General features: G+C 41.0%; 1 protein-coding gene across 1 annotated transcript in view; it reads right to left on the bottom strand.

Annotated features, from left to right (window-relative positions):
• LRP1B (LDL receptor related protein 1B) overlaps positions 1–24,394 on the bottom strand; it is a 1,639,960-nt gene that overhangs the window by 1,162,667 nt on the left and 452,899 nt on the right. Inside the window, 1 exon segment of the mRNA XM_030210865.1 lies at positions 10,121–10,283. Coding sequence (XP_030066725.1) covers positions 10,121–10,283 — 163 coding nt within the window.

The raw sequence follows: 24,394 nt of genomic DNA, 5'->3' as shown, positions 1-24,394 counted from the left end.
GCACGGCCCTGCTGTTAGTTTTCTGCTTTTGATCCAGCACTCTAGAGAGCCAGTCAGTGTTTGTTGATAGTTCTATAAGCTGTGGTGGCCAAGATAAGGAAGGGTGTTCCTGCTATGCTTTAGAAGATTGAATTTGGATGAGTGATTGGCTAGTGTTTCGCTATTGTTTTTTTTTTTTTTTTTTTTAGGGTTCCGGGAATAGGGAGGTTAGGACATTTAGGGGATTAGGGTGGTATGGTATAAGTTTGAAGTTTCAGCATGATTCCTTAGGGGAAGCAGCTGCAGGTATGGTCCATCCAGTCATGGAAAGTGGGTATCCCATAAGTCTTTGCTTTTTCTGAATCAGGAAAGGAAGGCAGAGGACAGCTAGTCAATGAAAATGGGGCAAAATGTTTTAAAAAAAAGTGGTGATGAGTCTAGAAAGCAGACTTCCACAGCCCCTATTGGTCAGTGATCCAGTTGGGGACAGAAAGCTGAAGCCTTTGTGCAAGGGGTACAGACATCTGTGAACTGGTCTCCCATGGAGCAACAGTTTCCTTACGGTGGCAAGTATACTGGTGGATTGTTCAGTGATGAGTCTGTTGATTCCTCTACATATGGGGTGGCTCTTGAAGAATTTGGAAGATGAATCAGGGGTGCTAAGGGGCCAACTGATGAGTTCAGTGGATGAGAAAGGTGGTAGGGGTTTGAGTAAGATGTTGCTGCACAAGCTGAGGCATAAGAAAGTTTTGAGGGATGTAAGGTGAGTTGTGAAGCCTTTAATTAGGTGGAATGTTTATGCAGATTGAGGAGGTTAGATCCAATGAGATCCTATGGACTCCTCGGGCTCTTCTTCAGAGTCAGATTCTGAGTGTGTGGTAGGTGTGATGGATGTGGATAGGACTGGGTTGTCAGGTTTGCATTTACAGGGAGCTTTGAAAGCATGTGTGTGAGGGTGAGTCCATACTTTGTGTGTGATATCTTCCCTGATTTGTCGGGTAACTCTGACAAAAGTTTCTTCCTTTTCCCCTTTTCCTTATTATCTTCACCATTTTTCTGTTTAGAAATATTTGGGAACAGTTGATTTAGCATGAAAGAAGGTAAGAGAGTAGCTTAATGGTTAGCTCAGTAGACTGAGAAGTGTGGGAACCATGTTCAGTTCTTACTGTGGCTCTGTGTGACATATATTAATATAACCAGTCACCAGGTAACTAGTCCTCAAACAAATTCCACCTCTTTAACATTGCTTTTGACTCGTAACCACTTGTATCCACTCGCCTCCACCTACCCTTCTCTCCTCTTTCCTCTACACATTAATTGATTTGTTTGCTTTATTTTTTTGTCTACTAGATTGTAAGCTCTTTGAGCAGGGACTGTCTTTCTTCTATGTTTGTGCAGCGCTGCATACGCTTTGTAGTGCTATAGAAATGCTAAATAGTAGTAGTAGTAGTAGTACATGGGACAAATCACTTAACCTTTCATTGTCCTAGGTACAAAGCTTAGATTGTGAGTCTATTAGGGACAGAAAGTAAGTGTATATAATATGTAAAACTTTTTTGGTTGTATGTAGTACAGAAAGGTGGTATATCGAGAATGAAACAAACATTGTATTGTACTGTTTTGGGATTTTGCCAGGTACTTGTGACCTGGATTGGCCACGGTTGGAAACAGGATACTGGGCTTGATGGATTTTCAGTCTGCCCCTGTATGGCAACACTTATGTACTTATTCCTCTGGCAGAGATCCATTCTTTATTCTGCTTAGTTTAGACTATCTCAGAGAAGCCTGGCAGATCAGATTATAAATAACATTGTGCACCTTTGTGAACACTCAGCCTAACAAATGGGACCATTCACTAATATAAATACAGACATTCTCAAAATTCTGAACTGGACAGTTCAAGACTGTAATGCAGGTTGAAACGTATGGGCATGTGGAGCTCTATAAAGTAAATTAAATTCTTTTCCAAGCTATGTGGTCACTGCTAGTTCTAGATACCATTGTTGGTCTCCATTAAAACATTTAAGAAGAACAAAGGAAAGAGTCTAACTCTGACTGTGTTGTCAATTACCTGTCAGAGTCAAGCAAAAGAACAAAGATTTGGTTTATACACTAGACAGTTGAAAACTGTTTTTGGCAAAGAAGCCCTTCTGTACATTTTATACACAGATTCTTTACAAATTAAATAACTGTCAATCTTTCTATTCTTCCCTTGGAGAGCTTTTTTTTGTTATTATTATTGCAGTAAATCATTACTTTCAATTCCCCCCATTATAAAGGGCATCACTCAGTCCTGACCTAAATTTACTTTCATCTCAAACAAACCTATCATTACCCTTATGACTGTAATTATAAATTATTGACATGAAGAATGCTGAATCATAAAAGTTAGGCAATGAATAATGTGAATAATTCTGCATACATTAAAATAATAAACCCCTTGCTACTTTATCTTCTGTTCAGTTCTAAGCATTGTCTTGGCTTTCATACAAGAATTTGTGAGAGCTACTCTGACTACTAAATTCATAAGAAGAACGGATTGTTGGACAAAATTGACTGGCTTTAATTCTTTTAGAATCCACTTGCAAATAACTAAAGCAAGATAATATCATCCATGGATCTATTAACACAATCTGTGCAATTTCCAAAGCCTATTTGAAAATTGCTGACCCAAATATGTGAGTAAACGTATGTGTGCTATGAAAGAACTAATATTTTTAACCACATTTATCAGAGGTTCTAAGGTAGGGATTACAGCAACATGTGAACCTTTGCATTTCAAAATCCCCTGGGCTCTATAAAGCAGTGGCATAGCTACGGGGGACCACAGGGGCCTGGGCCCCCCAAATTTGCTCTGGGGCCCCTGGTTTAGCTGGCGGGGGTCCCCAACCCCCGCCAGCTAAAGCGTTTGTCCCGCGCTGGTCTCACATTACCTGGTGCCCCGTCCTATTTTTAGTCTCTGTGCATGCTTGTTTTAATGAAACAGAGCATGCTCGCGCCAGCCAAGGTACCTTCGTAGTGACGGGGGGGGGGGGAGCGGCAGCAGGGAGGGTGGAAGCGGTGACAGGAGGGTGGTGGCGGGGAGGCTGTAGTGGCTGCGGGGGGGTGGGGGGGGTGGAGGGTGGCGGCGGGGAGGAGGCCAAAATGTGCTCCCCCCACCTTGGGCTCTGGCCCCCCTCCCATCGAGGTCTGGCTAAGCCCCTGCTATATAGCACTCCTAGCATTCCATGCCGAAATCCAAGTGGATTCAATAACCACTACTATTACTTATCATTTCTATAGTGCTACAAGGCATACGCAGCGCTGTACACCATACACAAAAAGACAACAGCTCGTGTAACTTAATTAGCTTAACAATCAGCATTGTTAACAGCACTGAAGAAGCAATATTGAACGCTAATTGACATTAATTAGAATTTACATACACAAATCACTAAGGGGCCCTTTGACTAAGCCACTTAAGCATCTATACGCGCCCAATGCATGCCAAAATGGAATTACTGCACAGCTACCGCATGGCTCTTGCAGTAATTTCCTTTCTTTTTATTTTCTGCCATGCATATTGGACGTGCGCCAAGTGGCATTTGACGCACGTAGGTTATTACCGCCCGGTTACCATGTGAGAATAGGTCAATGGCTGGCGGTAAGATCTCACACCCAAAATGGACCCGCGGCAATTTTCATTTTGCCGAAAATCCATTTTCGTCAAAAATGTTAAAAAGGCTTTTTTTACAGGTGTCCTGAAAAATGATTCTGCGTGCACCCAAAACCCGTGCCTATACTACCACAGGCCATTATTCATCACACCTTAGTAAAAGGGCCCCCCCAGCGTATTCTGTAATGCAGAGCACCTAAATTTTAATGCACTTGGACAAAAATGGGCATGGTTAAGGGCAGGGAAACAGGTATTTCATGGGCATGCCAAAATTTGTGTGCACTGTTATAGAATATGGCCCTCTGTGCCTAAATCTACGCACCAGGATTTACTCTGTTTCCATAAGCGTATTCTATATACTGTGCCTAAATCTAGGTGTTATGACCCGGTAGTAGTGAGCTCCTGTGCCCTGACTGAGCACGGCAGAGATGGAGTGACACCGCACTCGGTCAGGCAGCCAGACAACCCCCGCGATGGAAAGCAGTTGGGGATGCCCAAAATCAGCTTTCGATTATACCGATTTGGGCGACCCTGTGAGAAGGACACCCATCTTCCGATTTGTGTCAAAAGATGGGCGTCTTTCTCTTTCGAAAATGAGCCTGTTAGTGCATCTAAATTTTCAGAAAGCTTTTCAGAAATTCCTCATGATAGACTCCTGAGAAAATTAAAGAGTCATGGGATAGGAGGCAAGGTTCTGGTGTGGATTAGGAATTGGCTATTGGGCAGAAAACAGAGGGTAGGGTTAAATGGTCATTTCTTTCAATGGAGGAAAATGAACAGTGGAGTGCCGCAGGGATCTATACTAGGACTAGCACTATTTAACATATTTTTAAATGATATGGAAATCAGAACGATGAGTGATGTGATCAAATTTGCAGATGATACAAAACTATTCAAGGTCGTTAAAACATGTGCAGACTGTGAATATTGCAGAAAGATCTTAGGAAATTGAAAGACTGGGCGTCCAAATGGCAGATGAAATTAAATATGGACAAATGCATGGTGATGCACACTGGAAAGAATAATCTGAATCACAGTTACCTGATGCTAGGGTCCACCTTGCGGGTCAACGCTCAAGAAAAAGATCTGGGTGTCATTGTAGATAACATGCTGAAATCTTCTGCTCAGTGTGTGGTGGCAGCCAAAAAAGCAAACAGGATGCTAAGAATTATTAGGAAAGGGATGGTAAATAAGACCAAAAATACTATAATGAGTATTGCGTTCAGTTCTGGTCACCGTATCTCAAACAGGATATAGCGGAATTAGAAAAGGTTCAAAGAAGAACGACTAAAATGATAATGGCAATGGAAGTCCTCTTGTATGAGGAAAGGCTAAAGAGGTTAAGGCTCTTCAGCTTCGAAAAGAGACAGATAAGGGGAGATATGATTGAGGTCTACAAAATCCTGAGTGGTGTAGAATGAATAGAAGTAAATTGATATTTTACTTGTTCCAAAAGTAGAAAGACTATGGGACACTCAAGGACGTTACATGGAAATACTTTTAAAATTAATAGGAGGAAATATTTTTTCACTGAACGAATAGTTAAGCTCTGGAACTCTTTGCCGGAGGAGGTGGTAATAGCGGTTAGCATATCTGGGTTTACAAAAGGTTTGGACAAATTCCTGGAGGAAAAGTCCCTAGTCTGCTATTGAGACAGACATGTGAAGCAATGCTTTCCCTGAGACTTGTAGTATGGGGTGTTGCCACGATTTGGGTTTCTGCCAGATACTTGACTTGGCTTGGCCACTGTTTAGAAAAAAGGATATTGGGCTAGATGAACCATTGGTCTGACCCAGAATGGCTACTCTTAAGTTCTTATATTATGAGTCATCAAAGTAGCTATGAATAGAGCATAATTGATGGAGCTCTTCTTGACTATCAAATATATGTGGGGAATAAATGACAGTTGGCAATCAATAATGTTGCCGAAATATTTAAATAAATTGCAGGTTTTACTGAGAAATTAAATAGAGTGTGGATAACCAAGGGATATTCCATGCAACCTGAAATCCACCAGGCTACAGTTTCTTAGTGTTAAGACCTACTAGGGAAAATGTCACACTTATAGCATCCACATAAGTCATTCACAGCTTGCCTCAGGGTCTTCATTCTATTGGTTGTGCTGTTTGCCCTTCTCAAAAAGACTCAAAGTCCTCATATGTCTATTAGGTCCCTTTGCTCCTCTTTTTGTGCTGCAGGATCTTCATAAGAACATAAGAATAGCCATTCTGGGTCAGACCAATGGTCCCATCTAGCCCAATATCCTGCTTCCAGCAGTGGTCAATCCAGGTCACAAATAACTGGCAGGAACCCAAATAGTAGCACCATTCCATGCTACTAATCCCAGGGCAAGCAGTGGCTTCCCCCATGTCCATCTCAATAACAAACTATATACTTTTCCTCCAGGAACCTGTCCAAACCTTTTTTAAACCCAGATACACTAATCACCGTTACCAAATCCTCTGGATTAACTTTTCTTTGCATGAAAAAATATGTCCTCCTATTTGTTTTAAGTGTATTTCCATGCAATTTCATTTAGTGTCCCCTGGCCTTTGTGCTTTTTGAATGAATGAAAAATCAATTCACCTCCTCCTGCTCCACACCACTCAGGATCTTGCAGGATCATGCAGTCAAGACATCTATAATGCTCTTGCCTCTCTGAGAGATGCCAGCCAACAACATTTAAGCAAGTTTCATTATAGATAGATGGAAAACCATACTGCTAGATTACAACATGTCTTCCCCATTGACTTTAATAGAAATAAATGACACAACTGATGTGGAATGCAAATATTAATCAAATGGAGTATTAATCTGAAAATGAGCTAAATGGTTTCCTCATGTACACCCCTTTCAGCCACTCTGACCTTAAGTGCTGTAACTAAAATAATAATCATATTAATAATAAAAACAGGATTTTACAACTTGGAAATTCTCCCATTCCTGGGACATTATTCCTCTTGGCCTTCCTGCCTCTGATAAAGGAATGATTCTACCTTTTTCTAAATGGTTTTGTAATCAGGGCCCAATCCTTCAAGGACTGAAGCTTCGGGGGCGGAGGGGGAGGGTTGAGTTGACTATCTTAGGACAGCAGAAAAGAGGCAAAAGTAGTTTTCCATGCAGATGAGTGTTTCCATACTCTTATCTGACATCATCATATTTCCATATTTCCTCTCATGCCCATTTCCATTGGGAAAACCAACTACATATACATTCCTAATGCCTTTCGCTGCTATTAAGGCAAGTGGTACCATTGGGGTACACAATCCCCATTTATATCAGCTACTAAATCCATCACATTCCATCTCATAACACCAAGGGATCCTTTTATTAAGGTGCACTAATGGATTTAGCATGCACTACTGTATTAGTGTGCATTAAAAGTGCCATGCAGCCCATTAGTATACAATGGACTGTGCAACATTACATTAAATTATACTTATATTCTGCAATTACTTTACTGCTGATAAAAAAGAGTGCTGCTTCCTTGTCTGGAAAATGTTGAGCTTGAAGAGATTGATTTTAGCTTTGGGGAAAGGTTCTGCAAAAATTCCCTTTAGCCCTACCCCTGACACAGCCTGTTGAGCCACGTCAGGAGCTCTGTTTTGAATAAAATTGCACTTTTTCTACATCAACTGGTCTGCTCTGTGCTGCTTTCTACAATGATTGACTGGTGGCATTCTACTTATTTTACGAAAGGATCAGAATACACCTATGTTATGAAACGCTAAAAGATCATCCTGAACTTTCCTCAATCTCCACTTCCCTAACTGCAAAGGCATAAAATACAAATTACTGCATGCATCAACCTTCTCTTATATGAGCACGCAACTCTGGAATACACTACCACGCAACCTGAAAACGATCTACGAATTAACCGACTTCCGCAAACGATTGAAGACTTATCTCTTAGAGAAAATTTATTGCAAGGATCAAAACACATGAAGTCCATACACACTAATAGAAATGCATCAATACACTCTCTTCTGAATTCTCTTACCCCGTATTTTCACCACAATTAAAACTCCACCCACATATAAAATTGTTATACCCTTATGTTCTCTTGCTATTGTTCCATCGCCCTATCTTCTCCCCATTGTAACATTCCATTGTTTCTACGCCACAAACGATGTTTTGACTTGACTTGTCTTCCCATAACTCCTCACAATGTAACCCATAATCGTACTTGTAACACATTGTATTTCTATCATTCACAATGTATTGTAAGCCACACTGAGCCCGCAAATAGGTGGGAAAATGTGGGATACAAATGCAATAAATAAATAAAATAAATAAATAAAGGATCAGAATCAACCTCACCTTTTGCAAAATACTAGCACTATGTAAATTGGAGGAGATGTTACCACTAACTTGTTCATAACACCCCTGCTCTTTGAAACCAGGCAGCCCAATACCTCTCCCCATCATAGTTTCAATTCCCATAGGTCCCTTGTCCAAATGTTTGAGCTGAATCAAAATTCAGTTCAGAAATGAGCCCAAATTGTTGTTCAGTTTTAAGCATACCTTTTTTTTTTTTTTTTGTTACAGCAAAGGCTGCATTTTAAGTAATCTAAGCTGCCACAGGTTAGAACAATTTATATAATCCAAAAGTTGTTAATGACTTTTGAAATATCCCTGTAAGTCATACTGAGTCAAATGTAACATCTGTTATAGTTAGAAATAGAGATACAGTCTAAGATTATATGTACAACTTTTCTTGCAAAGTTCTACTTTCAAGCTGTTCCTGTCAGTATTAAACCAATTGTAATAATGTGCTTTAATATTGTACTAGACATTAAGTAAAGTATGATAAAAGTTCACATATGGATGACAAGCTGTTTCTTCAATAAATATTTTCCTATATTTTAACAGAGGCTTATGTTGTTTAGGATATAGTCTATTAGACATATTACACAGCACCCTATGAAGAGCACCCTATGAAGGATTAGTAATAAAAATAGTTAGAATATATATATATATATATATATATATATATATATATATATATATATATATATATATATATATATATATATATATATATATTCCTACGAATATAACAACAGTGTCAAATTAATTTAAAAGTCATTTCTAAGCATGAAAAGCATCTGCTACTACTTGAATAATTGTTTTAAATATTTAAAGCTTGTGGAAGGCAATTCTATTACAAGGCACCTTTACTGAAGTACCTGCTTTTCTTTAAAGAACACTAGCATAACAGGTAAAATAAATGTCAATACTTTAGGAGTGAGCACTTATACCAGCCATAGAGCTATTATAAGTGCTCATGCTGAAACATGCTTATTATTTGTAGCATTTCATAATTTGCATGTGTAACCACCACTTTCCCAATCATCAACCATGTGTACGTCCACCTTCCAACTATTCTCTATTGCATTTAGACACCTTTTTATAGAATAGAAGGTAGCTGAATTTTGGCAATCATACCTGTATATTCACCTATAGGCATGCATATGCAAACATTCAAATCATTCACATACATATTTGGAGCATAAATATTATTTTTTTTTTTTGTTACATTTGTACCCCGCATTTTTCCCACTCATGGCAGGCTCAATGCGGCAATGGAGGGTTAAGTGACTTGCCCAGAGTCACAAGGAGCTGCCTGTGCCTGAAGTGAGAATCAAACTCAGTTCCTCAGAACCAAAGTCCACCACCCTAACCACTAGGCCACTCCTCCACTAAATATTAATGATAAGTGGAAAGACTATGCAGTAATTGCTGTGAGGTAAGCAGCATGTTTCTTTCAGTTACCACCCAGAAAAGCTTTTTAGTACATTAAGGTGCCTTTTACTAAGCAGCGGTAAACCCACTGCAGGCATACCACATGCCAATGTGGACATACTGCTGGCCCAACGCAGGCACCGGTGGTAGTTCCACCCCCAGCGTGCAGCATTTCTGGTACTAGCGGAAATATACAGAAATATTTCCGCAGGGGGTTACCCGGCGGTAACTGGGCAGCGGGAGCCCTTACCGCCACCTGAATGGGTGGTAGTAAGTTCTCCCCTCCACATGGCCACACGGTAAGAGCAATCGTACCGCATGGCCATGTCTTTTTTCGGCCTTTTTACCCACTGCAGTAAAAAGGACCCCAGCACGCAGCAAAAATGGCCCCAGACTCTAGCATAAGACCCTTTGTAACACAGTTTAGTAAAATGGCCCCTAAAGTTTTTCACAATTACTGCCTCTTCTTAAGGAGGTTGCAAGAACACCTGCACTAACTGCACAAAGTGACATGGGCAGTAAGTACCGTGCACTAGTTATATTGTACAACCCATGAACATTATCTGCTATTAACGGTTAGTCAGTAATTTTGTCTCATAAACATGAGTTAAATATCTAATGTTCACCATTTAACCAAATTATGAGGAACAAAACATGAATCAACCCTGCTGTCTTCTTGCAAATGACAGCATACATATTATTTTTCATTTAATAGACATGTTATTCAAAACATAGTCTTACCCTTGTGTAGGATCAACCGCTATTGCTCTGGGGTTATGGAGATCAAGATACACCAGGGTAATGCATACTGTTCCATTCATGTTGCATGCAAAGATTCTGTCACTTATGTGATCCACAAAATAAAAATTTCCAGTAATCCAGTCAATTGCCATCTGTTGTACATCTGCCAAGATAAAATATACAATTATTAAATCTAGATCTTGTAAATATGGCATGAATTACCAAATTATTGATCTTCCTGTCAATTTAAAGAGCTCTCAAGGTATTTTTGTTGTTGCAATGTAGGCAGATATTTAGACCAATTTTAAAATTTCTCAAAACTAATCAAAATGACATAATTATTTATCTTGAATTGCAGGAATAACATGTATAGAATGTTTGAACATTTGGGAAGCTCGCCAGGTGCCCTTGGCCTGGATTGGGCTCGATGGACCCTTGGTCTTTTCCCAGTGTGGCATTACTTATGTACTTATGTTGATGACGTATGTGCAAAGATTATCAGGCTTATTTTCGAAAGAGAAGTACACCCATCTTCCAACACAAATTGGAAGATGGGCGTCCTTCTCTCAGGGTCGCCCAAATCTGCATAATTGAAAGCTGATTTTGGGCATCCTCAACTGCTTTCCATTGCAGGGATGACCAAAGTTCATGGGGGTGTCGGCAGCGTAACGAAGGCGGGACGGGGGCGTGGTTAAGAGATGGGCATCCTCGGCCAATAATGGAAAAAAGGAGGGCGTCCCTCATGAGCATTTCACCGATTTTACTTGATCCCTTTTTTTCACGACCAAGCCTCAAAAAGGTGCCTGAACTGACCAGATGACCACCGGAGGGAATCGGGGATCACCTCCCCTTACTCCCCCAGTGGTCACCAACCCCCTCCCACACAAAATAAATATTAAAAAACATTTTTCCAGCCTCTATGCGAGCCTCAAATGTCATACCCAGCTCCATCACAGCAGTATGCAGGTCCCTGGAGCAGTTTTTAGTGGGTGCAGTGCACTTCAGGCAGGCGGACCCAGGCCCACCCCCCTTACCTGTTACACTTGTGGTGGTAAATGTGAGCCCTCCAAAACCCACCACAATCCCACTGTACCCACATGCAGGTGCCCCCCTTCATCCCTAAGGGCTATGGTAGTGGTGTGGGGAGTGGGTTTTTTTTTGGGGGGGGGGGTTGGGGGTGCTCAGCACCCAAGGTAAGGGAGCTATGCACCTGGGACCTTTTTCTGAAGTCCACTGCAGTGCCCCCTAGGGTGCCCAGTTGGTGTCCTAGCATGTGAGGGGGACCAGTGCACTACGAATGCTGGCTCCTCCCATTACCAAATGCCTTGGATTTGATCATTTTTGAGATGGGCGTCCTCGGTTTCCATTATTGCTGAAAACCAGGGACGACCATCTCTAAGGTCGACGATCTCAACATTTAGATCGACCATATCTAAGGTTGACCTAAATTTCCAGATTTGGGCGTCCCCGACCGTATTATCGAAACGAAAGATGGACTTCCATCTTGTTTCGATAATACAGGTTTCCCTGCCCCTTCGGCGGAACGTCCTTAGAGATGGACGCCCTTAGAGATGGTCGTCCCCATTCAATTATGCCCCTCCACATATTTTTTTATCTGGACTTTTTTTTTTTAATAAGTCTTAGATATATTGTTCCTGCCCCTACCCAAAAATCTGGCCATACATTAGATATAGTCATTTGTCTTTATGAAGAAAATGTTGAGGAGAATACATTCGCTGTAGTTGTCTCTTGGTCAGGTCATTTGAGTCCTCCTTTTTTCTATTGTTCTGACCTAAGAACAGGAATAAAACCCAAACATTTTTATTTTGTTTAGTTTCCTTTGCCATTTATGGGATTTTGTTATTGTTGTTTCAAGAATAATGTTGCAAATGTGCAATTTTTTTCAACACAGAAAAGAAAGCAAAAGTTTTGTGTTTTATTCCTGTAATTTCTGTTCATAAATAACATAAAATGACATGAGAAATATAGTTGACATTTCCAATGCCATTTCAAACAAATGTGCATCTGTAGGAAAGAGCAAGGCTAAGACTTATGAAACCTGTGTAAGGGATAAGATTAAAAATAACCATAGCACTGAAATGGTATGAGTTGCTGTTATAAATATGATCTATTTTGATAAGGGGAGGAATGTACCAATGATATTGATTGATTTATAATGTGCTTTTGACCTGGTAGATCACTTGGTAGATACATTGCTTGATGTGAAATGGTAGGGCTCAGAGGAATCGTGCTACAGTGGCTCCTTTCTTTTTGATGAACAGAAGTCAGATGGCGGAGGTGAGTAGTAATCTACTCCAAAACAGATGAAATTGGGGTGCCTCCTCCTTATTATTTAACATTTTCATGTATCCTTTAGAACAGTGTTTCCTACGTCCAGTCCTGGAGTATCCCTTGTCAGTCAGGTTTTCAGGATATCCACAATGAATATGCATGAACTTGATTTGCATACACTTTCTCCATTGTATGCAAATCTCCTTCATGCATATTCATTGTGGATATTCTGAAAACCTGACTGGCAAGGGTTACTCTAGGACCAGATTTGGGAAACACTACTTTAGAGTCCTTCATGAGGAATTAGGAGAATCAATATCAACTTTATGCAGATGGAATTCAACTTTTCCAGTAATGGGGCAATTCTATTACATAGGTACTAAAGTTACATGCCTATTATATGTGTAGATGTATAAAATAATGGCATTTATGCATATATGTGAGTATATATGCGTGTAAATATGAAACTTCCACCAGTTGCTCTTCTGTAAAAATCTATTAACTTGCATAACACATATCTGCAAGAGGGACATCCACAAGGGTGGAATTCCGACTTATGTGTGTAACATATAGAATATTGTAGGTTACATGAGTATCACCAACATTTTAGTGCCAACACTTACAACAGCTCTATGGTTTGCACCTAAAGTATAGCTGCATATTTCACCAATTAGACTAGTATTCTATAATGGAAAGTAGATGCCTACATTCCTTTATAAAATAGGCTCCTTTCAGGTGCCCTGTTATGGAATTCCTATGGAAATGGGAATTTGAATAATACAAATTTATGAATCAATGGATAGCTAGAGGTGGATACCTGTTGGACAGAGATGAGTGGCTTTATGTTGATTAGTGCTGCTTAATTTACAAGGAAGGGTATTTTTGATATGATGTCTAAGTCGGACTTTGGATGTTTTGCACTAAATGTCTCAAATCTGAATAACAAATATAACTATTTTCGAAAAATACTGTGTGTAAAAAAGTTTTATGCTCTATGCGTTTATCTTTTCAGGCCATTTTCAGAAAAAAAAAACCATACACAAGTGAAAAAATAGAAAATCAAGTCATTGGAGTATAGAAGAGGGCCAGCATTTTTCCAGGAGATCAATAGGGCATCCTAGGGGCAATGCTGTGGACTTCATATACATGCTTCCAGGTGCATATCTCACCATTGCTCCCTTATCTTATCTGCTCAGCCCTCTAAAACTCACCCAACACCCACTACTTCCCAACTATACACCACTAAAATAGCCCTTATGGGTGAAGGGGACACCTATATGTGGGTACAGTGGGTTTCTGATGAGTTTTGGAGGGTTCACAGTTTCTACCTCAAGTGTAACAAGTAAGGGGAGGTATAGACCTTGGTACACCCATCTACAGTGCACTGCACTCACCACTACACTACTTCAGGGACTTGCATGCTGCTCTAATGGACCTGGCTATAACATCTGAGGCCGTCATTGAGACTGGTGAGTACTATTTTTATTCACATTTTTTGTGGGGTGGGAGGGGTCAGTGACCACTGGAGGCATAAAGGGGTTATTCCTGAATCCCTCTAGTGGTCATCAGGTCATTTAGGGCACCTTTTATTGTCTTATTTGTTAGAAAAAGAGGTTCAGCTCAAAACATTGAAGTTTTCATCCTAGACGTTTTGGCTTTGTTCCATTATAGCTGTAAAATAGCCAACTATTAGGCATGCCCTAAGCCCACCCTAATCTCACCTTCAAAACAACCCTAACACACCCTCTTGTGATTTGAAATGTCAGTGTACAAATGATAAAAGTCTTAAAAAGTAAGAGGGAGACTTAGAATTTATGGGGTCCTTTAACTATGGTGCACCGAAAAATGGGCTACACTAGTGTAGTCATGTGTTTTGGGTGCGCACAGATCCATTTGTCAGCGTGCCTGTAAGAAAGGCCTTTTTTAATTTTTGCCGAAAATGGACATGCGGTGAAATAAAAATTGCCACATGTCCATTTCGGGTCTGATAGCTTACTGCCAGTCATTGACTTAGCGGCAAGGTCTCACGCAGTAACCATGCAGTAATCATCTACGTACGCAGAATGACAATTACTGCCCACTTTCCACTGCACGCAGGAAAATAAAAATTATTTTACGGCACACATAGTAGACACGTGTAAAAAAAATGAAATTACCGCCTTGGCCTCATTGTAGCTGGGCAGTAACTCGAAACTGACACACACTGGGTGCACATAGATGCCTACGTGACTTAGTAAAAGGGCCCCTGAGTTACTGAATGAAGATGTATATTTGATAGGCATTTCAGAGACCTGGAAGAAGAATAATACCAATGGACCCTGTGATACCAGGGTATAAATTGCATCACAATGATAGGGTAGATCAAATTGATGAAGGGAAGAATAGTGGTGGTGATGGTGGGGGGGGGGGGGGGGGGTCACCATCCACTTGGCCACAATGACGAGACAAATTATGAAATGTAAACACAAATTAGAGAAACTAACACATTTGTCAACACAGTCATAACAGGTAAATATTCCAAATATTTGATTTCTATAATTCACTATCATCTTCAATAATTTCACAATTATTCAAAGGGTTTATATTATTCAAATTCTTGAACACAAGTCTATTGCATTGCATATAAAACAACTCTTATATTGTCACATAAATACAATGTAATATTTTTTTTCCTCACAGCTGGAGCCTTGCAGGTTTGTGTCATTTAGAAATTATATTTTCAAGTCTATGGTTGGTGCCCACTTTAAAAGTAGTCACCTTTCTTTACCCATCACATCAATATTGTTTATGCTTCATTTGTATTCCTTATATAAATACGTATCTCAAGCAGTATTTTGCAGACAAAATCTATTATAAACCTCATGCATTATTTGATGAGATCACCATAACTATGTGTTTAGTGTATCATAAAATTATTATTAAGGGATCAGCACTCACACAAGGACAATTCTCTGCCTTTTATCCAAGGGCACTGATTAAAAAAAGATAATGTAAGAGACAGTAATGTTTATCCTATAGTATTACATTGCTTTAAAAATAAAACATTTTTCCACATGTATAAATTAGGGGGTCAAAATTCAAAAGGGTTTAACTGGGCACAAGAGGCTCCTGCCTGGTTAAACCCTGCTGAGCTGGCCACGCCCAGATATTCAGTAGCAGTTAATTGGCCAGAACTACCATTAGGATGATGCAATTAAGGCATTTTCCCTGAGCATCCATGCTACAGATACCTCACAAGTCTGTCCAAACCTGAAGGAGGTCCAACTTTCTGGTGGACTTTGGGACCCTGTCCTGAATTTCTGCCCTGGGCCCCAGTATGTGTAACACTGGCTCTATTGGGTGGGTGGGTGGGAGGGGCAGTTTTCAGTATGGTGAACAGTTGAAATCTAGCCTCCAAGCTAAGAAGATTTAGAGAAAATTTCAGCCAACCAGTTAGATTGTGACTTAGAATTCTCTACATTTATTGGCTAAAACTTAGTTAAATATAAGTCAACTATCCCAGTGTATAGAGAGTCACTTAAACTTTCTGATTAGCATTGAAAATTCAATGCAAATGAGTTAATTCTCTCCCTTCTTGGCAAATGACCTGACTGTAGCTCCCAAAATGCCCAGGATCTGAACAACTAAATATAAGTACCTAGTAAAATGTTTTTTTATTTTTCCACTCCATGGAGGAATAATGTAAAGGTATTGACCTAGCCTCTGACCCCTAGGTAGTGGCTTTATCACTTTGAAAATCTATTCCTAGATCCCTCACAGAAAACACCAGCATATGCAATTTAACAAGCTGTCTCATGAGACCTATACAAATTGCACAATATGCAACTGCTAGATAGCATCTATCGCCTTATATAGATTAGCATTTAGCACAGATCCCATGCATAACGTTTGAGTGCCGGACTTACGCCTACTGAAAATTGCCAGCACCCAAGTTAGGTGTAGTTAGGCAGTATTCTGTAATTCTGTGCACAACTCTTTGGAATACCTATGGCCATGCCCCCTTTTGAGATACACACCATGGGAGTTAGGTGACATGCCTAGTGCACATCCAGATACACATTCAAATTTTAATGAGTGACAATTAACATCAATAATTGGTTGTTAGCACCCACTTATTGATGGTTCAGAGCTCAATATCCAAAATATTTGCAGGTGCATCTCAAAAGTGCACCCAAAGTTGGGTACACAGTTGTGGGAGCCATATATCCGGGGGATATCTCATCTTCCGCCAGGGTCGCTTTACTCATACTACGCCTCTCCTCAAGACCCTTCACTGGCTCCCTATCCGTTTTCGCATCCTGTTCAAACTTCTTCTACTAACCTATAAATGTATTCACTTTGCTGCTCCCCAGTATCTCTTCACACTCGTCCTTCCCTACACCCCTTCCCGTGCACTCCGCTCCATGGATAAATCCTTCTTATCTGTTCCCTTCTCCACTACTGCCAACTCCAGACTTCGCGCCTTCTGTCTCGCTGCACCCTACGCCTGGAATAAACTTCCTGAGCCCCTACGTCTTGCCCCATCCTTGGCCACCTTTAAATCTAGACTGAAAGCCCACCTCTTTAACATTGCTTTTGACTCGTAACCACTTGTAACCACTCGCCTCCACCTACCCTCCTCTCTTCCTTCCTGTTCACATTAATTGATTTGATTTGCTTACTTTATTTATTTTTTGTCTATTAGATTGTAAGCTCTTTGAGCAGGGACTGTCTTTCTTCTATGTTTGTGCAGCGCTGCATATGCCTTGTAGCGCTATAGAAATGCTAAATAGTAGTAGTAGATATGCATAAATCACCATTCTGCCTGTCTCCACCCAAACTCCATACCAAACAAGTCACATAAAAGCACATGTGTTCTTGTCACAATGCATAATTTTAGTTGCGTAAATCATGGGTAATTTTTTTTAAAGAGGCTTTTTAAAGATATAAACCAGGGTTTACATGTGAAAGATCATTTATAAAAATTAGCTCCTATATGTATAACATAGCTGACCTAGGTCATTTGCTTCAGTGCTAACACAGTTTCTAGACTTGGTTTAGCTGCCAATTGCACTTCCTTCTTGTTAGTGATTGTAGCCGACCATTTAATTTCCATTATGCTATTGAACTGACAGTGCTGGCTAATAAGATGTTGAATATAATGATGATCAAAGAGACATGCTTTCAATGAATATAGAAGGCAGGAAACTAACAGTTCTATTAATTGGCATTGCTCAGACAATTTAGCTTTTTTGTGTTGTCAATAATCATTTTTGCAGATGATTGGAGTCTGAAGAAGCTGACAAGGCATATTAAAATGTCATTATCAATACTAGTTTCTTTGTTAAGTGTGATACCGAGCTACAGAAGGACTTGATGTTGTCAATTTCATTTCTGAATTGATGAATTTCTGCTAGTGAAATCCAAAAGAAATGGAGCATAGGAAAAGAATTTGAGGGTGGCAAAATTGAAATAGGCCTGATATTCTGCAATGGTGGCAAAAGATTAAGTGCCAATACTTATCTAACAGGGAAGATCTTCCGTGAAGGCAACATCTGGAAAAGGTGACCTATTCATGGGTGTCACCCCCCTCCCAGACACATATCCATAGGCTTGTATAAAAAGAAGTGCATGGTAGCAAACCCAGCATCCATCATCCAGACATGGTGAGAGACTCAGAGACCCCCTCCAAGGCCCCCTGAAAACAAACTATCATACATAAATCTGTTCAGGGTGAGTACTGGGCAGCATGTGAGGCATACAATATCAAGCGCAAGTGGAGTACATTACAAGGGACCATCTTTAGCAGCGGTAGCCCTACTAACATTGTTTTGAATGTGCCTACACTGTGAAGGCACAGGCTCTCTAACCTCTCAGGTCTCATAGGCTATACAACAGATTAACAGAAAAACAGAGGAGGATCCATATAAATAATCATGTTCCCTGTGGCTTGTGTCTTTCAGGTGCTATCATGTGTGGTGAGACCTAGATTTCAGTGCATTCAGTGCAAGAACTCAGCCCTGATATAGTGCATCAAATGATGTCTGGCAGAGGAAGATGAATATACTGCATCCCTGTCCATAGGTCCACCTATCTCTACATGCACCCGATGTCAGCACCAAATCAAGCTACCTAACGTGGCCAAAGGCTCCACTCACCAATCCAGGTCAGCCCACCTTCCTGTCCAAAGTGAGTCACACACCTGATCCTATACCACATACAAAGTCAATTGCAGCATGGTATGTCATATCCCTGTTACACTTGAAATAAGCCATATCCCCCAATATGTACATATACATCACAGATCCCTGATGCCCTGACCCCAGCCTGCATGCAGCATCAAAGGCCATGCTCCAAGTGACGCCTGTCACACTGTACAGGGCAGCAGCACTTTTTTGGTGGCTGGCCCTCTTTCATAGAATGCATTGTGATCATGTTGGCACACTGTGCAGTTTAAGAAAATTCTGAAAACTCACTTTTTTTGTAAGGCATTTTTAAAATGTTTACTGTTTAGCTTTTTTTAAAAAAATTGAAATGTTATTTTTACAAATGTGATGGCAGCAGGAAGAGAGATGAAGTAGTGAGTGTATGTTTATATGGTAGTTCTGTGTTTTATTGTTTATGTTTTCGCTGTGATCCACCTAGGCTGTAGGTGGACTATAAGGACTAGATTCAGTAAATGATGCTAAATAAATAGCACTAAAGAAAATCGGCATGTAGCATTATAAATGACACTTCAAATTATGTAGTGTTTATGAAATAGCACTTATAGTCTATTCCCGTGCTGAGCTTTGGTCGCAGTGGTTTACGCCAAATGAAACCTGGTATAAATCCTAGACAAGTTAGAATCCCCTGGATTCTATAACACTGCACACATCTTTGAAGACTGCCCCTGACTTTCAAATATCCCTTCCATGGCCACATCCCCTTTTGGGTTGCACAATGTTCTAAAATAGGGCACTGAAGACCATTGTACCACCCTGGGAAATGATGGTAGGTCCTATAAGATGATAGGGGGCCCTTTGGAGGTAAAGGGTGGGATCAGGGTTGGGGAAATAGCACGTAATCTTCCAGCTTAGGTCTGAGAGCATCAGGCTATGGCTTTGAGGCACAATGCTCCCAGCATGGTAAAATAACCATTATCCTTTGGCTGGAGTTATTTTACCATGATTTTAAGCTCACAGGTCACGTTTTGTTTTTTACATAATAATGAGCTGCTTTACATTGTAATGATCAAGGGGTCAGATTCCATGATTCTAAGCCTTTCCTGGAAGCAATTGGCCCTATTCCTCCCCAGAACAGGCGTAGAACCCATAGAAAGGAGGAAACCTCAGCCTGACCTTAGAAAGGAAGTGGATCTAAGCCTGCAATATCTACCTGGAATAGAAGGTGTCAGTACTTATGGAAAGGGTGGGTTTTAGATCAGGCGCAGTTCCCCTGTCTAGCAAAACAATTTACCTTGGAGTCAAGGATTATTGGATTATTCCTGGTCAGCAGAATACATGATAAGTGGAAGTTGGGCTGTGGACTCAGATCTTTAAATTGTGTCCTGAAAAGCAATCGGCCTAATTTTCAAAACTATTTAACCAGCCAGGAATGGCTTATGGTCGGTTAAATAGCATATTAGAGTCTAACTGTTGATATTCAGTGGGAGATAAGTGCATGAAGTAGTCAGTTAGGCATGGATAGTCAGCATCAAACCAGCATGGCTATTCATCAGTTAGTGCTGAATATTGACTTAACCAGATAAGTTGCCGTGTTTGAAAATGAAACTGGATATTCAATACCAGTTGCCGTAAACGGCCTAGCATTAAATATACAGATTTAACATATAAGAACGTAAGAATACTCATATTGGATCAGACCAATGGTCCATCTAGTCGAGTATCCTGCTTCCAACAGTGGCCAATTCAGGTCACAAGTACCTGGAATAATCTCAGCAAAGCGCTACCCACTGCCAGCTGAATATCGGGGGGGGGGGGGGGGGGGTGTCTATTCCCAAAGCTATAGAAACTGAAAGTTACTTTTGGAGACAATTTTAAAATCATTTCTGTTTTCTTTTGCATGAGCATTGATGCTGGACAATTGTGAAAGACTGTGCCAGAATGTGAATTTGCTTATGTGACACCCCCTCCCTCCCCAAAAAATGGGCTCTAGCAGAGGGCTGGAGGTGGGAGGATTTTCTGGAAGTCACTAAAGAGACAGAGCTGTTATTGACAGCCTGGTGGGGAAATCACAGTAAAGCCCAGCCCTAACGTGCAAGACAAAGAAGTTAATAAAAGAGATTGCTTAGAGAAGGTTCTGGTCTTTGGTAGCCCTCCCCCGTTGAGACTTGTAGAACCGATGGGGAGCCAAATTATGTGGAGATTATGTTTTGCGCTGTGTTGACCATCTGAACCCTCAGTTGTGTATTGAGTGAAAGTGTCCAGAGAAAAAGTACCCTTGGACTACCGGATTTATTCCAGCCTCAGGATGCGTGCAGCTCGAGTGATCCAGCAAGTGGGAGCTATGTGTGTGCAGAAGTATTCTGTTTCTGTGACTCCACTCCCAGGTGGTGTTGGAACAAAACTCAAGGGTGGATCTGGGCTGGAGATGTGCCCGGGGTTACACTTATATTCCTGCATGCTAAGAAATGTGTGTGTGTGTGTGTTTAACTTCTAAGTGGAAGCTGCTGAGCTGCACCTGGATTGATGGGGGAGGAGTGAAGAAGGCCCAGAGACACATTCCTGATGGCGTAGCAAAAACTACAGATAAGTAACATTATTGAGTTTGACTTTGGCACTTTAGGAATGACAGTCTTTGAGGAGAATTTTTGATATGACGGAGATTGTAAGCTCTCTTGAGCAGGGACTGTCCTTCCCCATGTTTAAACTTGTACAGCGCTGCGTAACCCTGGCAGCGCTATAGAAATGCTAAGTAGTAGTAGTAGTAAGCCGGACATTTGTGCTACATGTCCCAAATCCAAATAGCAAATGTAACCATTTTCAAAAAAGCAAAATGTCTAAATTTAGTTTTTATAAATACTGTTTGTAACAAGGTTTTGTTCTCTGTGCATTTATGTTTTCAGGCTATTTTTGAGAAAAAAATGTAGAAGTGAAAAACAAAAAAAAAAAAAAAAAATCAAGTTTTTGGGATATAGGAGGGGCCAGCATTTTTAGCAGACCAGCCCCACCAGATATCCCAGGAGAAATGTGGGGCACTCTAGGGGGCACTGCTGTGGACTTCATATAAATGCTCCCAAGTACACATCTTACCGTTGCTCCCTTATCTTGTCTGCTGAGCCCTCCAAAACCCACCACCCCCAACTGTACACTACTACAATAGCTCTTATGGGTGAAAGGGGTACCTATATTTGGGTACAGTGAATTTCTGGTGAGTTTTGGAGGTATCACAATTTCCACCACAAGTGTAACAGATAGGGGGAGGTATGGGCCTGGGTCCACCTGTCTACAGTGCACTGCACCCACCACTACACTACTCTAGAGACCTGCATGCTATTCTAATGGACCTGGCTATAACATCTGAGGATGTCATAGAGGCTGGTGAGAACTATTTTTATTCACATTTGTTTTGGGGGGAGGGAGGGGGTCATTGACCACTGGGAAAGTAAGGGGAGGTCATCCTGATCCCCTCCAGTGGTGATCTGGTCATTTAGGGCACCTTTTTGTGCCTTATTCATTCTGAAAATAGTCTAGACCACAATGTTGAGGTTTTTTTTCCTAGACGTTGTTGTTCCATTTTGGCTGTAAAACGTACAAGTCTTAGGCATGCCCTAATCCCACCTTTGAAATACCCCTGACGCCCTCCCCCCCCCCCTTGTGATTTGCACACACTGCAGATGAAATGCATAGATAAACATCTGCAAAACAAGTTTTGAAAATACCAATGTGGACATTTAGAGAATAAATTCATCCAAGTGGTGCTTTATGACACTTTTTGTATGTTTTCTCTTTCAAAAATTAGCCCCTTTATGTTTTGTGGCTTTTAATACCTTTGAATGCTTTAGCCGAAGAACTGAGAATACCAGATCAGATTAAGACTTGGATTTTGATTTTTTTGTTCTCTTTCCTTCTTTTCCCATATTGGAGTTGGAGAGTGGCTAGACCAGGAGACCTGAACTATGCCACGCCTCTGCACAATACCACATCATATATTTACATGTTTTGCATCTCATTACTATATAACCCACAGTGAGCTATATATTTCTGCAGTAGGACAAGAGCCCTTTAAGATGAATTAAAAGGCAAATAATGTGACTTAAGGTCCTAACGCCCTAACTTAAGGATTCTTCCCTAAATCAGCTAGTTTTCCATTTTGTATGCTTTTATTTATTAGCCTCTAAATGGGGTTGGCATGCTACTTTATCCCTCGGTTAGAGGAAAAAATTCTGAAATAAGATATTAATGTGAATAAGCAGACAGATAAGTTTCAATTTTATTAAAATGTACTATCCCGTTTAAGGGGTAAGACCATCTAGGCAGCATACAATCTAAAATCATATCAAGACTAGACTTTCATAATCCGATAGTATACATTAGGGATAGGGGGGAGAACTCCAATTATTGAAAGGAAAGAGAGTGGGGGATAAAACATAAGTTATACTGCACCTGCCTCCAGATTTACAGAGACTCCATCGACCTCTCCTGTGTTGCCAAATAAAATAAAAGTGAGCCAATCACAAGATGTATGAGAATGCATCTCAGAAGAGATTGTTATGGTCATGATTGAATGCATCTACAGAGGTGCATAGATGCAGATGATTAGGTACTGAATTCCAGAGCTAAATTGGTAGGCCTAGTATGTTCATGATGAATTTCCCTGTAGGTAGGCACATTGAGATGTTGAAGTTGTGCAGACCTAAGAGCCCAAGGAGGAGAATAGGGATGAAATAGCTTGCTAAAAACAACGGTTTGTCTGAGGATCAGATCTTATATGCTAGCAATAATATTTAGTAAGTGATACAATGTGTAATGGGTAGCCAGTGAGCATTTTTAAGATGGGGAAGTTTCATTATCAAATAAGTCATATAGGCAGTGGCGTTCCTAGGGTGGCTGACACCCGGGGCGGATCGCCGATGCGCCCCCCCCCCGGGTGCAGCGCGACCCCCCCACCCCTGGCAAAAGGACACCTCCCCCCCGGCGAAAGGACATACCTCCCCCCGGCAAAAGGACACCCCCCCCCGGGTGCAGAGGGAGCACGGAATGAGCACAGCAGACAGGTGCGCGGCACCCCCCCCCCGGCGGCGTGCACCCGGGGCGGACCGCCCCCATCGCCCCCCCCCCCCCCTTGGTACGCCACTGCATATAGGGCCTCTTTTACTAAAGATTAACTCATATTATCTGCCATCATAGGACTCATTTTATTCCTATGGGCCAAAATACAGATAACATGAGGAAGGAGATAGCAAAGCTTGAGGAATGGTCAAGAATTCAACTGCTAAGATTTAATGCTAAGTAATGCAGGGCCATACATTTGGACTGAAACAAACTGTTTAGGGGGTGAATAACTTTTGTGCACAAAAGATGAGGTACGTGAGTGTGATTGTATGTAATTATCTTAAGGTGGCCAAACATGTAGAAAAGGTAATGGAAAAATCTAGAAGAATGCTTGGGTACATTGGGAGAGGAATGGTCAGTAGGAAAAAGGAGGTGATGATACACCTATATAAGATTCTAATGAGATTATTTAGAATTGTGTGTACAATTATGGAGACAATTATCTTCAAAAAGATAAAAACAGGATGGAATCGATCCAGAGGGTGGCTACTAAAATGGTCAGTAGCCTTCATCATAAAGCATATGGGACAGATTTAAATATCTCAATATATTTACTTTGAAGAAAGGCATGAGGGGGGAGATATAATAGAGATGTATACAATGGTGTCGTGAGGGCAGCTGACACCCGGGGCGGGTCGCCGCTGCACACCCACCCCCCCAGGTGCAGCGCGACGCACCCTCCCCCCTCCGTAGCACAAACCCCCCCCCCCCCCCCCGCGAGAACATA

The sequence above is a fragment of the Microcaecilia unicolor genome, chromosome 7 (assembly GCF_901765095.1).
Source record: "Microcaecilia unicolor chromosome 7, aMicUni1.1, whole genome shotgun sequence".
Classification (NCBI taxonomy): Eukaryota; Metazoa; Chordata; class Amphibia; order Gymnophiona; family Siphonopidae; genus Microcaecilia; species Microcaecilia unicolor.
Note: the sequence above shows the minus strand (reverse complement) of the source record. Positions and strands in the feature narration are given on the sequence as shown.